The following is a 12092-nucleotide window of genomic DNA, read 5'->3' on the forward strand; positions in this document are numbered from 1 at the left end:
TCGACTGGTTCCCGGGAAGAGGAAGGCCATGAGGGGAACAGGGAGGGAGGATAAACCACAGGGAAATGATGTTGTTGTTCCATTAAATAGCTGTGACCCCGCCCTCAGACACACACCTGACAACTAACGGTAGAAGCACATCAGTGAGGATGACGCTGCCCTCAGCCCTCTACCTGCTAACGTTCACCTGCACACCTGCCTCCTCCCACCTGAACCTTTATGCTTTGATTTCTCTGAGCTTTGCTGCTGTACGTCTGACATCATCAGCCCGGACGTGTCGAGCACGCTGGATTTTAAAAACTGCAGTTAGTCTGCGATGTGTGGGCCAGACAGACGTGAGTTTAGAGCAGAATCCAAAGATTCATTTTTGTGCTTTGAATGTAAGAAAGCAGACGTGTGCTCATGCAGTTACATCATCAGTGTTTATTGGGTCGTGGATATAAACTGCACAGCCCCTCACCTCCGAGTCCACCTGTTACTGACGTATTTACCATCTCGACTTTTATGTGACGTCGTTTTTTTATTTACTCTTTGTGCTGTTAATGTGTAACACACACTTTCATTTTTAACTTAAGTTTTCTGACGTCTGTCATCTTGTTTTTAAAGATGCTGAATAACTAAATAACTAATAACCCACCAAACAAACAAGAGAAGCAACAGCTGCTATTTGATTTTAATCCTTCATTTTCTGTGTGTGTCTGTCTGTGTGTGTGTCTCCTCAGTGTGAGCGTAAGGAGGAGATGATCGAGAAGATCAAGCTGCTGGACATCCAGACTCAGGCTGCCATCGTGTCTCACATCCAGGAGGTGACTGAAACCTGCTGAGAGCAGCTTCACTGCTGATCACTGATCACATGGTGCTGCTGCAGCGTCTCCACCCGGGAAAGTTTGTCCCAGGTGGAGCCGCTGCAGCAGCAGCACCCTCGCGTTAGTGTGTACCTGCTGCCTGTTTTCATCTGGAGGTGCTGACCCACGTCAGCCTCACAGCGTTCAGGTTAACCTGCAGACTGTCCTCTGGCGCCTCCAGGAGGACGCCACCTGCATTGAGCAGAGACGTGGCCTTCTGCTGGCGTCTGTGTCGACTGTGACGAGTCTTTAGAAATCATTTTGTATCAATAGCAGAGGCTGAAGGGGAGGGACCCCTCAGAAACCAGCACGGGACGATCACCGTCGCTGTTTATTAGCCAACTAAACCGCTCAACCACCTGAGGAGAGGCCACACCCCTCCTCTGGTTTAGGCTTATCAGCACCAGGCTTGAACCAGAGAGCAGGTGTAACACTCACTGTGACATCATCATGAGCAGGAAACTGTTTAGAAACTTTAAAATCTAAATTTCAGCTGCATTTTGTGTGTGTGTGTGTGTGTGTGTGTGTGTGTGTGTGTGTGTGTGTCAGGTGACCCATAACCAGCTGAATGTTCTGGACCTGTCCTGGCTGGAGGAAGGAGCAGAGATCATCCACGAGGAGCTCGAGCCTCTGTCCCGCAACATGGCGGCGTCCCTGCGGCAGCTCATCGACCAGCGAGACAAAGCCAGCGAGGTATGCTCGCAGACGCAGCTTTATACACATGTCGTCAGCGTGACGCAGACGCCGTGATGTCTGTGAACAAGGCGCTGAGTCTGAAGGTCGTGTTTAACTGAAGGAGAGATGATAAAACTGTAACGTCTCAGAATAATGTGATTGGTCGCCTTCAATGATCCATGTGACGTTCTGTGATGTGTTGTTGACGGGAGGTCACAGTAGCTCATATTCAGTGTGTGGTCAGAACGTTTGTCTGGTTAAGCTTTAAAGGACCGCAGGTCACGTGTGAAGCTTTGATTGGACCGATCGCATCGATCTCACGTCCGTTGTTGTTGTTGACACGAGATTCAACATATTTCACCTGAAGTGTTCACGTTTCCCACTCTGACACCTGCCTTACAGGTGATTGTGGACCTGACCCAGGAGAGGGACTACCTGTCCAGTCAGCAGCCCCAGGATGGGTGCAGGGTCCTGGGCACGATCGGCCCAGAGCACGGGCGGAGCTCCGTGGGGGCGGGAGTGAATAATGGCGGCTCGGCCGGGGCGGCGCTTTCCAAGGAAGAGAAGCAACATCTGTCCGTGGAGCTCGCCGACACCAAAGCCAAGCTCCGCAGATACAGACAGGAGCTGTGAGTCTCCGCCTTCAAACACGCCCGTCCAATAAAGTCTGACGAGCCCGAGCTGTAATGTTTACCTCACACTAACGCTAACGAGGCTCCAGCACATCTCACAGGCCGTGTGTACACGACCACGCCGCTGTAATCACAGGGCGGAGACACGTGACTGGAGGTTAACAGCAGGCACGCCTGCGTTACTCACTGACCCAGGCAGCTCTCTGCTGAACACACTCACACGTTTTTGTTTTTGTTTTTTACATGAAGGTCAGAGCGCCGATGGTGTTTCCATAACGACGCTGACAGGACGTGTGTGTTTAACTGGTGACCGACAGGAAACAGTTTAGAGACAAACGGAGCCACGAAATCTAACACACGACCTCGACCACGTTAACCACTGAAATAGCAGGGTGCTCTCAGAGCGAGCGTGCTGCTGGCGTCAGATAACTAACGGTGCGTGCGTGCGTGCGTGCGTGTGTGTGTGTGTGTGTGTGTGTGTGTGTGTGTGTGTGTGTGTGCAGGGAGGAGAAGACGGAGCAGCTGATGGATTCGAGGCATGAAGCTGAGCGTTTGGATCAGGAGCTGCAGAGACTAAAACAGGAGGTGAGAAACAGGACGAGTCACACATCACTGACGCGCTGAGCCACAGTAGGTGGTCATGTGTCCGTGAGGAGTGTTTCTGTGGAAGCTCGTTTTCCTGCGTCCCGGTGTGAGTCGTGCTCAGCTTTTGGGAGAATCCTCGTCTGCAGGGGATGCTTCCTAAAAGGAAGCAAAAACAGAGCCTGTAATTATTTAAAGATGGTCCACAGAGAGCATCCAATGTTCAACCTGAGCATTTCTTATCTGCTCACTTTGGATCTGCCATGAAGTTGTTCCAGGAGCAACAGAAAGATGGAGAAGTCGGAGCTGTGGAAACATCTGACGGCTGATGAGGCGAAGGTGTTCGGGGCGGAGCTCTGTGGCGGCCTGTGAGGGCGGACGGTGACTGAATACAGGCTGGAAACATCTGGAGCAGCTGGAACCGCTCCTCAGCAGGAACGACGCTGCATCAGGTTGAAGATGAGCCCATATTCTACATAAAAGGATCGATCAGTTTGACCTTCGACCTGCTCTCTGTGGGCTGTGATTGGAGGACGGCTCTGTCCAGCTGAACATGGTTTGCACGATGGATTATTTCTAACACGGTCCTCTCACAGAGCTGGGATTAGACTCACATGTAATCTGATGGAGGGTCATCCCCCTCTGCAGTAGTCTCAGTCACTTTGTCCCAGTTTGATGAACTGGTTTTGAGCACGCAGCAGAGATTAATAAGTGTACAACAGGATGACGTGTAATCCTGCACGGCTTCAGCATTTAAATTACCAACAGATTACAGAGCATCAGGAGATCAGAGCGTTTGTATAGAAGAAGTTTAAGCAGGCTGCTGCTCTGGGTTCGTACAGAGTGGTTGGATGGTGGCGGCGCTTTTATCGTGAGGTTTGGATTAATAACAGGAAGGAAGTGACGATAACGTGTTCCTGTTTTATTTTTCAGAACCAGTCTCTGTCCGTCGAGGCGCGCTCCGCCCGGGTGTACCGGGACGAGGTGGACTCCATGCGGGAACGAGCCGCTCGCGTCGACCGCCTGGAGACCGAACTGAGCAGATGCAAAGAGAAGCTCAATGACGTTCACTTCTACAAAACCCGAGTGGAGGTAAAACCAGAGCGTCTCACCACAGAGCAGCCTCCACATTAAAGCCACCGACAAACACCACCATCACCTCCGCACGCCGCCTGAAACAGGAAGCTGTGGGTCCTCTGGCGTCCACTTCAGGCTGGCTCCAAAAGGGAGTCAAATACAGGGCTAGTCTAAGGAGCTTGGAAAGAAAAGCGTCTGGACTTCAAGTTGCTTGAAGATGTTTCACCTCTGATCCGAGAAGCTTCTTCAGTTCTAAGGTCAAATGCTGGAGAGTCCCAGACCCACACCCGCTTTCACACCTTGGCTCATGTGATTAGAGGATCATCAGGGGTCCTTTGTCCCTCTGTGGAGGGAAACTCCCACTGGGTTTAAATCTGGGACTCTCCACCATTTGACCTTAGAACTGAAGAAGCTTCTTGGATGAGAGCAACTTGAAGTCCAGACGCTTTTCTTTCCAAGCTCCTTAGACTACGATGACCTGGATGACTGAGAACCTTCACAGACAAATACCTGGCTATTTCCATCTTCTGCATACAGTCTGTGTAAGGAGCGACAATTGAACGCTGTAAACAGATAAGCATAAGAACAACAGTGTGTGCAGACCGGGTGGTGCTCCGGGTGGTGTTCAGCTGGGACACCTGGGTCCTGCTTTCATGTTTGATCCCCTCCCTAACCACAGACCTGCACACGCCTCCGTGGCGGCGCCCTCTGTCAGGCGGTTAATGCCTGACTGAGAGTGATGTACACAGACCTCACCGCACAGCTTCCAGGACACCTGCAGAGGTGTGTGGCATCCACACCACCTCCACTCGGGGGAGGGGCCTGGTGATGTCAGGTGGTTTTAATGTCGTTGCTGACAGAAAAAAAAGACAAAGGGGTGAACGATTATTTTCATGGTTTTAATATTGTCATGTTTCTGTTTATGTCCTCACACCGAACACATTTCTGCACTTAATCTGACCGTGTGTGTGTGCGTGCGTGCGTGCGTGCGTGTGTGTGTGTGTGTGTGTGTGTGTGTGTGTGTGCGTGCGTGTGTGTGCTTGCGTGCGCGCTCCAGGAGCTCCGCGAAGACAACCTGACCCTGCTGGAGACGAAGGTTTTGTTGGAGGAGCAGCTGTCGGCCTCACGGGGGCGCTGTGACAAACTGCACACGCTGGAGAAAGACAACCTGCTACTGCGGGCGAAGATCCACGACCTGGAGATGGTACGACCCAGACCCACGCCGTCACATGGTTCACACAGTGACCGCGCCAGATGTTTCCAGATGTTCTTGACACAAAGCTTTCTCTCTGTGACGAGATGGTGGCTGGGTGGTGTGTGACGTATATTAACACACGTAGGATGAGAGCACCTCCCCTTACTGTCAGGGTCAGCCTCTGAAGTTCTCATCATCATCGTTTACGATCACGCCCCCTTTACCTGTAAAAAATCCCCACTTCCTGTGACAAACGGTCACATGGCATCAGCGTGCTCAGGTGATAAACAAACTATAATAAAATGCAGTGTAACAGCACACACGTCTGTGATGGGCTGGCCACCTGCCCAGTCTATACACCGCCCCTCCCCCTGTGACCTCTGGGATAGGCTCCGCCCCCTGGGACCCTGAAAAGCATAAACAATTAATAGAGTGGGCAGAAACCAGAAGAACGCTGGTCTCTGTAAAAATCATCATCCACCTGTCTGTCCCTTCACCTGTCTGCAGGAGCGGGACAGCGAGCGGCGACGGCTGGAGGAGCTGGTGGAGGAGAACATGCTGCTGGAGATCGGACAGAAGCAGAGCATGAACGAGTCGGCTCACCTGGGCTGGGAGCTGGAGCAGCTCACCAAGAACCACGACAATACCGAGAGTGAGCCTCCACCTGTCTGTCCTCAGCCTGTCTGTCCTCCACCCGTCTGTACACTGGTAACCGGCTCTCTTCTCTCCGCCCAGCCCGTAAGTCTCTGGTCGACGAGCTGAACGAGTGCGTCTCCAGCCGCATGCTGAAGCTGGAGAAGGAGAACCGGGAGCTGCAGGCGTCCATAGAGAGGCTGAAGGAGGAGAACCACCTCCTGCAGGAGAAGCAGCTCCACACGCAGGAGCTGGACCGGGAGAACCAGAGTCTCAGCAACAAGGTGGGACTCACAGTCACTCCTGCTGTTCACTGGCTCGAGGCGCTGCTGTGGGGATTCTGTTTTTTAATTAAAGTTTAATAAACTTTGATTTCTGCCATCTGAGCGGTGATTTGATTTTACAGTAACAGTGATGCATCGCGTCTCAGTCCTGCAGGCGTGCAGCGTTTAGTCTAGATGCTGATATGAGACACATACATGTAACTTTTACTGATTGATAACACAGCTGATCAATAAAGAAACATGGATCTCATCGGTTAAGGTTTACAGTAAAACTCATACACACAAGCCGGTGTCTCCACCTGACTCCAGGTGCACCAGTCGTGCACGCAAACATGAACATCACTCAGTAAACCTTCATTCGTCCAGTATTTGTGTTTCCGTCTGTGCTGCAGGGGAACTTTCAGAGAGTAAACATGACGACGTGAAACCCTGATAACAAACTCGTCTCGTCTTTTAACGGCACAGTTTTAACTGTTTTTGTCCAGTTTTAACGTCCTGCAGCATCATTCAAGCTCAGTGAGCTTTGAAACACTCCCCTGTCTCTAAAAGCAACACCTGTGTTTGTTTCAGCTGGAGCGTCTGCAGGGTTTACTGGACCAGGAGAAAATAACCAATCAGGACATGGAGGCTCTGGGGGAGGAGCTACTGAAGGAGAAACAGAGTCTGGAGCGCGACATGCACGCTCTGAAGGCGGAGAAGGACCGACAGGTGTGTGGCACGCTCAGGTAACATCTCCTTCACTGTCAGTCGCAGAGGAGACCGGCTGACTTCTGTTTGTCCAATCAGATCTCAGAGCTGGAGAGCGAGAAGCAGCACCTGTCGGAGGCAGTGGCGTCCCTTCAGGAGCGCGCTCAGTCTAACAGCGTGGCGAGGGTCCGCGAGGTGGAATCAGAGAACCGCCTGCTGCACCAGAGCATCACCGACACCAGCTCCCGATTGGCCAGCCTGGAAACACAGCTCAAAGTATCCAATGAGGAGGCAGAGAGGCTGAGGGAGCGGGCGGGGCGGTGTGAGGAGGCGGAGCGAGAGGTGGCGCGGCTGGAGAGGAGCCGGGAGGCGCTCAGCAGAGAGGTACGTAAACGCTTCCTCCTCTCTGACGAGTCTCACTGCAGCATAAGTGTAACGTGCCCGTGTCGCCTCCAGGTGGCGTCTCTGCGGGCGTGCAGCGAGCGCTCCGAGGCTCTGGAGAAACATGTGACCTCCTTGGAGCAGGAGGTGCACAGGCTGAAGCGGGAGGCAGAGGAGAGCCAGCGGGAGCTGCAGCGGCTGACGAAGCAGGAGGCTGAAAACGGACTGCTGTCCAAGGAGAACCTGGAGCTCCGCTGCTCCCTGGAGAGCCTGCGCTCCTCATCCACCCGCCTCACCACTGTGCAAGAGGAGCTCCAGGAGGCGCAGAGGGAGATGCAGGAGCTGCAGAGGAGGCTGGATCAAGCTGGGGAGGAGGCGCAGGGAGAGAGGAAGAGAGTGGAGAGGCTGGAGGTGAACCTGACAGCTCTGAACCAGGAGAAGCATCACATAGAGGAGGAGATGGAGAAGAGCAAAGAGGACAGGGTGGAGGAAGAGAGGAGGCGGCAGGAGGCAGAAAGCAGAGAGGAGGACCTGAAGAGGGAGGTGGAGGAGCTGAAGGAGGAGCGGAGGAGGCGAGTGGAAGGAGACGAGGAGAGGAAGAAGCTCCAGCTGGACCTGGAGCAGTCGGAGAAGGGCCGGAAGCAGCTGGAGAAGGAGAGCTGGAGGATGAGGACGCTCCTGGAGGGGAAGGAGACGGAGCTGGAGGAGAAAACCAGGAGGCTCACCGAGGTCACGAAGGAGGGAGGAGCTCTCAAAAAGGAGGTGGAGCGAATGAAGGAGGCGGCGGTGAAAGCAAAGGAGGTGGAGCGAGAGAACAAGGAGCTTCAGAAACAAGCGACGATCGACAAGAGGACGCTGGCCACGCTCAGAGAGGTGAGAGAAGGGGCAGGGGGAGGAGCTTCGTTTAAGCAGGTGTCCGTGGTGCCGCTGGGCGGGTTATTTAGATTCTAGTTCAGAGTTTGGATCTGAGCAGGTGAGCTGTAGAAGCGTCACTCGTGGGTCTGTGTCGGTCTCCTCGTTGCTGCTGACGCCTGTGAGACCGCGAGGCTGCCATCAGAGCGCACACGCTCCGAGTAACTACTTTTAAATCCCGGGAGAATTGCAGCTGCATAAGCTGTCGCAGGAATGTTTTTGCATGTGAGACCGGAGGAGCCGCACTTCCATAACATGCATTCAGCTCGTCCTTTGCAGAAGGCACGTAAAAAACGTCATAATCCAGAAACACGCTTTGCAGATCCGATCAGCTGTTCATTGCACTTCCTACTATGGCATGTCAGGAAGTGACGTCATTTTTTTCTTGTGGGAAACATAGTTTTTCCTACAGGGCCTTTCAGAGGAGCGTGTTTGACTTGAACTTAAACTGCACTGTTTAAGTTTGAGTTTCTCCTGAAGTTTATAAAAGTGAGTGTAGCTCAAAAATAAAACTACAGAGACACTCAGTCAGTTTGCTGTTTGGAAATATGTGTAAAAACAAGTCAAGTCAAGTCAAGTTTATTTATAAAGCACATTTAAAAACAACCAAGGCTGACCAAAGTGCTGTACAATAAAATACAAATATAAAATACAATAAAACGCAAGTACATAAAACACCTCACAACAAAGGTGAGGGTATATAGTTACTACGGCTTAATGCATGCATGTTATTAAAACTTGTATTGATGTGTAGCAGCTTGAAAGATGGAACGACAGCAGGTAAAAATATGAAGGTCAGCTCTGGTGGACTTGGTTCTGTGGTGGGCTTTAAAGGGTTCATCAGTTTCTTTGCTCTCAGAACTGCAAAAAAAGCAGTAAAATGAAAACAATGTATCAAAATCTGAATCTCAATCAAAGACGAGGCGCTCGGTCAGCTTTACCGACATATACACCAGAAGGCCAGCAGGGGGCGCTGCACTGCTAGGTACTGAACACTGGGGTGTTCTTTACAGCATCAGCGTGGAAGGTTCCTGTGAGCGCCACATCGAGTCCTGAACAACCAATCAGCAAGTCTGAAAACGCACATGTTACAGACTGTAACTTGCGTCAGCTGTTCATTCTCGGCTCTTTGGAAACCTGCAGAGTGGGGCGGGGCAGTGTGGCCAAACGATGTAACTCACCATGTAACTGATGCGAGACTAAATACTTTACAACTCAACTTTATTAGTGCAAAAAAATCATCAGTTTATTTCCACTTGAACAAGCAGCTGTGTTTTATCTGCATTAAAGCTACAAACATGTGACAGAGCAAATGCACCTGTGTGAAACCTCCTCCACACTCTGAGTGGGCATCATATCCTAAACGATGCGTCTCTGCGTTAGTTCGTTACCCCCAGCGTTGGCTAAGGCCTGCAGCTATTTAAAGCCGACTGTTTGTTGAGTCAGCTTGTCAGCTTGAAGCCTCTTCGTTGACAGCTGTGTTGTACTCGAAGAGCTTCTGCTTCAGATGATGAAATAGGTTTGTGGTGTTTCCTCCCTTCACCACGATGGCCCACTGGTATGTTCTACAAAACATTGTGCTTTGGTGGCTTTCTGACGAAAACCAAACCAGTTCCACATCACTGCGGTTGCTCCACTTTTACAAACCAGTTCTGGTTCGTCTGTTTGCCTTCTCGTTCTCCACCGCCGTGCTTTTTTACGCCATGTTTGTATGAAAACAAAGGCACCGCACATGCGTGTTTTACCCATGTTCTATCGCAATGTTTCATTTTCTTATCGTTGCCTAAAATTACACCGGTGTTACCGTGAAAGGTATAATATGTCCCAGCTGTACTGCAGACGCTCGGCGACGTCGGCCGCTCTGAGCCTGATGCCGAGCGCCCGTGACCTTCAGCGGTGTTTGTGTTGCGGTTTTGCAGGAGCTGGTGTCGGAGAAGCTGAGCGTTCAGCAGCAGAAGGTCGAGCTGGAGCGACTGAACGAAGAGCTGGAGAAGATCGGACTGAACCGGGAGAAGCTGCTGCAGCAGGAGCACACGCTGGAGGACAGGTACGACCCCGCGACCTCACCTGTTCACTTTAAAGCGGATCTCTGACGAGGGACTCACGGATGTGTTTGAATGTCAGCAGGTACAGGCTGCTGGAGTCTCGGCTGGAGGAAACCGTCCAGCAGACCATGAAGGTCAAGGAGGAGAAAATCTCCAGCCTGGAAAAGAAGCTGGAAGAAAGCGGCGCCCTCAACAAGACGCTTCACGCGGAGCTGGAAGCTGTGAGGAAACGCGCCCTCGCCTTCGCCTCTGTAAAGTTGAAGCTGTGCGACAGTCTGACATTTTTCTTTCCCGCTGCAGGCTCGTCAAACGGCGTCCGCCTCACATCAGCAGCACGAGGAAGTAAACCACAACTCCCAGCAGCACCCGGCGGCTGACCGCAGCGCCACGGCCGAACTGCTGCGAATCAAAGATCACCTGATCGACGTGGAGAAGAACGTGAGCCGCTGTTTCTGATCATCATCATTAATAATGATGTTATCACTGTTAATGATTATAGCAGCACAGGAACGTTTCCTGTTCAGCACCTCAGAAATGTTCTCACACGTGAAAAACGCTTTGTGCTAATTTGATGGATGAGTTTGTGTGACTGCTGTGAAACTGTGTTTGTTTGGTCCAGAACGCCTCCCTGCAGACGGAGAGCAGTCTGCTGAAGGAGCAGCTGAAGCAGCTGGAGAACCAGAACACTTCCCTCAACAACCAGATGGCGGCGCTGCAGCGGCACACCACCACGCTGCAGGAGCAGAACTCGGCATTGCACACGCAGACGGCGAAGCTGCAGGCACGCTCATGCACGTGTAACTTCGACCCAGTTTACACTCAGGCCATCGCGCTCACGCTTCATCTCTTTGTCCTCTCAGGTGGAGAACTCCACCCTCTCCTCTCAGAGCGCCTCTCTTATGGCCCAGAATGCCGTGCTGCAAGGCCAGGTGACTGCCCTGGAGACGGAGGTGGAGTCGTGGCAGCGGCAGCGCGAGGAGGCGTGGCGAGCCAGAGAGGGCGTGCTCAGCGATCACGAGCGCCTGCTGAGCGTTCACGAGAGGCAGGCTCACGAGTACGAGCAGCTGATCAGTCAGCACGCAGCGCTGAAGGGCAAACAGAGGGCGCTGGAGAGCGAGCACAGGACGCTGCACGGCAAGTAAGTGGACGCGTCGGCGTGAAGCGCTGGAATGATTCAGGTAACAGGAAGCAGCACAGGTGGGAGAAAGGGTGCCGAGTGTAACCATGGAAACGGCTCCTGATCGCTCCTGAGCCGCAAGTTTCCTTTTAGCTGATCTACCCATCCGTGTCACTTCCTGTCTGTGTCACTTGTTCTGTCAGCTTCACCTTTGACCCCTTAAATCAGGCTAATACCTGCGAGGTGTGCATGAATTTGAACCACTCTCAGAGAGACGCTTCGAGACAGCCGACCTTTGACCCAATGACACTTCCTCCTTTCACAGTTAAATAGAGGTTTGCTCTGAAACTGCAGCTGCAGTCACGATGGCGATGAAGAGCAGAGGGTCTGATGAGCATGGAGCGTCGCTGCTCGCTCTGCTGCTCGCTCTCTGGGGTTACATGTGTTTGTTCCAGCTGAGAAACATCAGGCGTCGGCACTCTGAGGTCAGAGCCTCCATCGGCTCAGTGAAGTTTAGGGATGAGTATCGAAAACCGGTTCTTGTTGAGAACCGGTTCCCACTGTTTCAATTCCCTCAATTGTTTGCCATTTTTGCAAACGATTCCCTTATCGATTCCAGTCGTTCCGAATGACGTCACCACGTTGCAGAGCATCATTTACCTGGCAGGAAACACGGCGCCTAAGCGGCTCAAACGCTCAAAACTTTGGTTATACTTTACGAGAACGGATGACAGCAGGGCAACTTGCAATACTTGCAAAGTAGATATTTCATTTAAGGGAGGAAACACTACGAATATGCAAAAGCATTTCCTCACAAAACACGCGATGACCTTAAATGAATGTCGTGTTTTTAATTCCGCTCCGGACTCGTGAATCTCAACCCAGCAGCAGCGGTAACATTTGCACGTCCTCTCCCGTTAATGCGGCAGGTAAATAATCAACTAACAGTGCATATTATGTTAGCGCGATCTGCCTTATTACAAAACCTGCCATTGCTGTGCATTTAGGTGACCATGATGAGAGAGAC

General features: G+C 52.0%; 1 protein-coding gene across 3 annotated transcripts in view; it reads left to right on the plus strand.

Annotated features, from left to right (window-relative positions):
• The window catches only part of ccdc88c (coiled-coil and HOOK domain protein 88C), a 54421-nt gene that overhangs the window by 23045 nt on the left and 19284 nt on the right, over positions 1–12092 (plus strand). For 2 of the 3 annotated variants that reach the window (XM_085441321.1, XM_085441319.1), the window contains exons 6-21: positions 723–806; positions 1395–1538; positions 1923–2149; positions 2656–2737; positions 3668–3826; positions 4869–5015; positions 5514–5658; positions 5742–5923; positions 6494–6631; positions 6710–6994; positions 7067–7864; positions 9823–9950; positions 10028–10169; positions 10249–10386; positions 10568–10729; positions 10809–11086. In XM_085441321.1, the coding sequence (XP_085297447.1) occupies positions 723–806; positions 1395–1538; positions 1923–2149; positions 2656–2737; positions 3668–3826; positions 4869–5015; positions 5514–5658; positions 5742–5923; positions 6494–6631; positions 6710–6994; positions 7067–7864; positions 9823–9950; positions 10028–10169; positions 10249–10386; positions 10568–10729; positions 10809–11086 (3239 nt within the window). The remainder of the gene's footprint in view (positions 1–722; positions 807–1394; positions 1539–1922; positions 2150–2655; positions 2738–3667; positions 3827–4868; positions 5016–5513; positions 5659–5741; positions 5924–6493; positions 6632–6709; positions 6995–7066; positions 7865–9822; positions 9951–10027; positions 10170–10248; positions 10387–10567; positions 10730–10808; positions 11087–12092) is intronic. The other variant, XM_085441320.1, reaches the window with a different exon arrangement.

This window comes from Copadichromis virginalis, linkage group LG19 (genome assembly GCF_057382275.1).
Source record: "Copadichromis virginalis isolate Kocher_CV1m ecotype Utaka linkage group LG19, C_Virginalis_male_GT1.1, whole genome shotgun sequence".
In the NCBI taxonomy this organism is placed as follows: Eukaryota; Metazoa; Chordata; class Actinopteri; order Cichliformes; family Cichlidae; genus Copadichromis; species Copadichromis virginalis.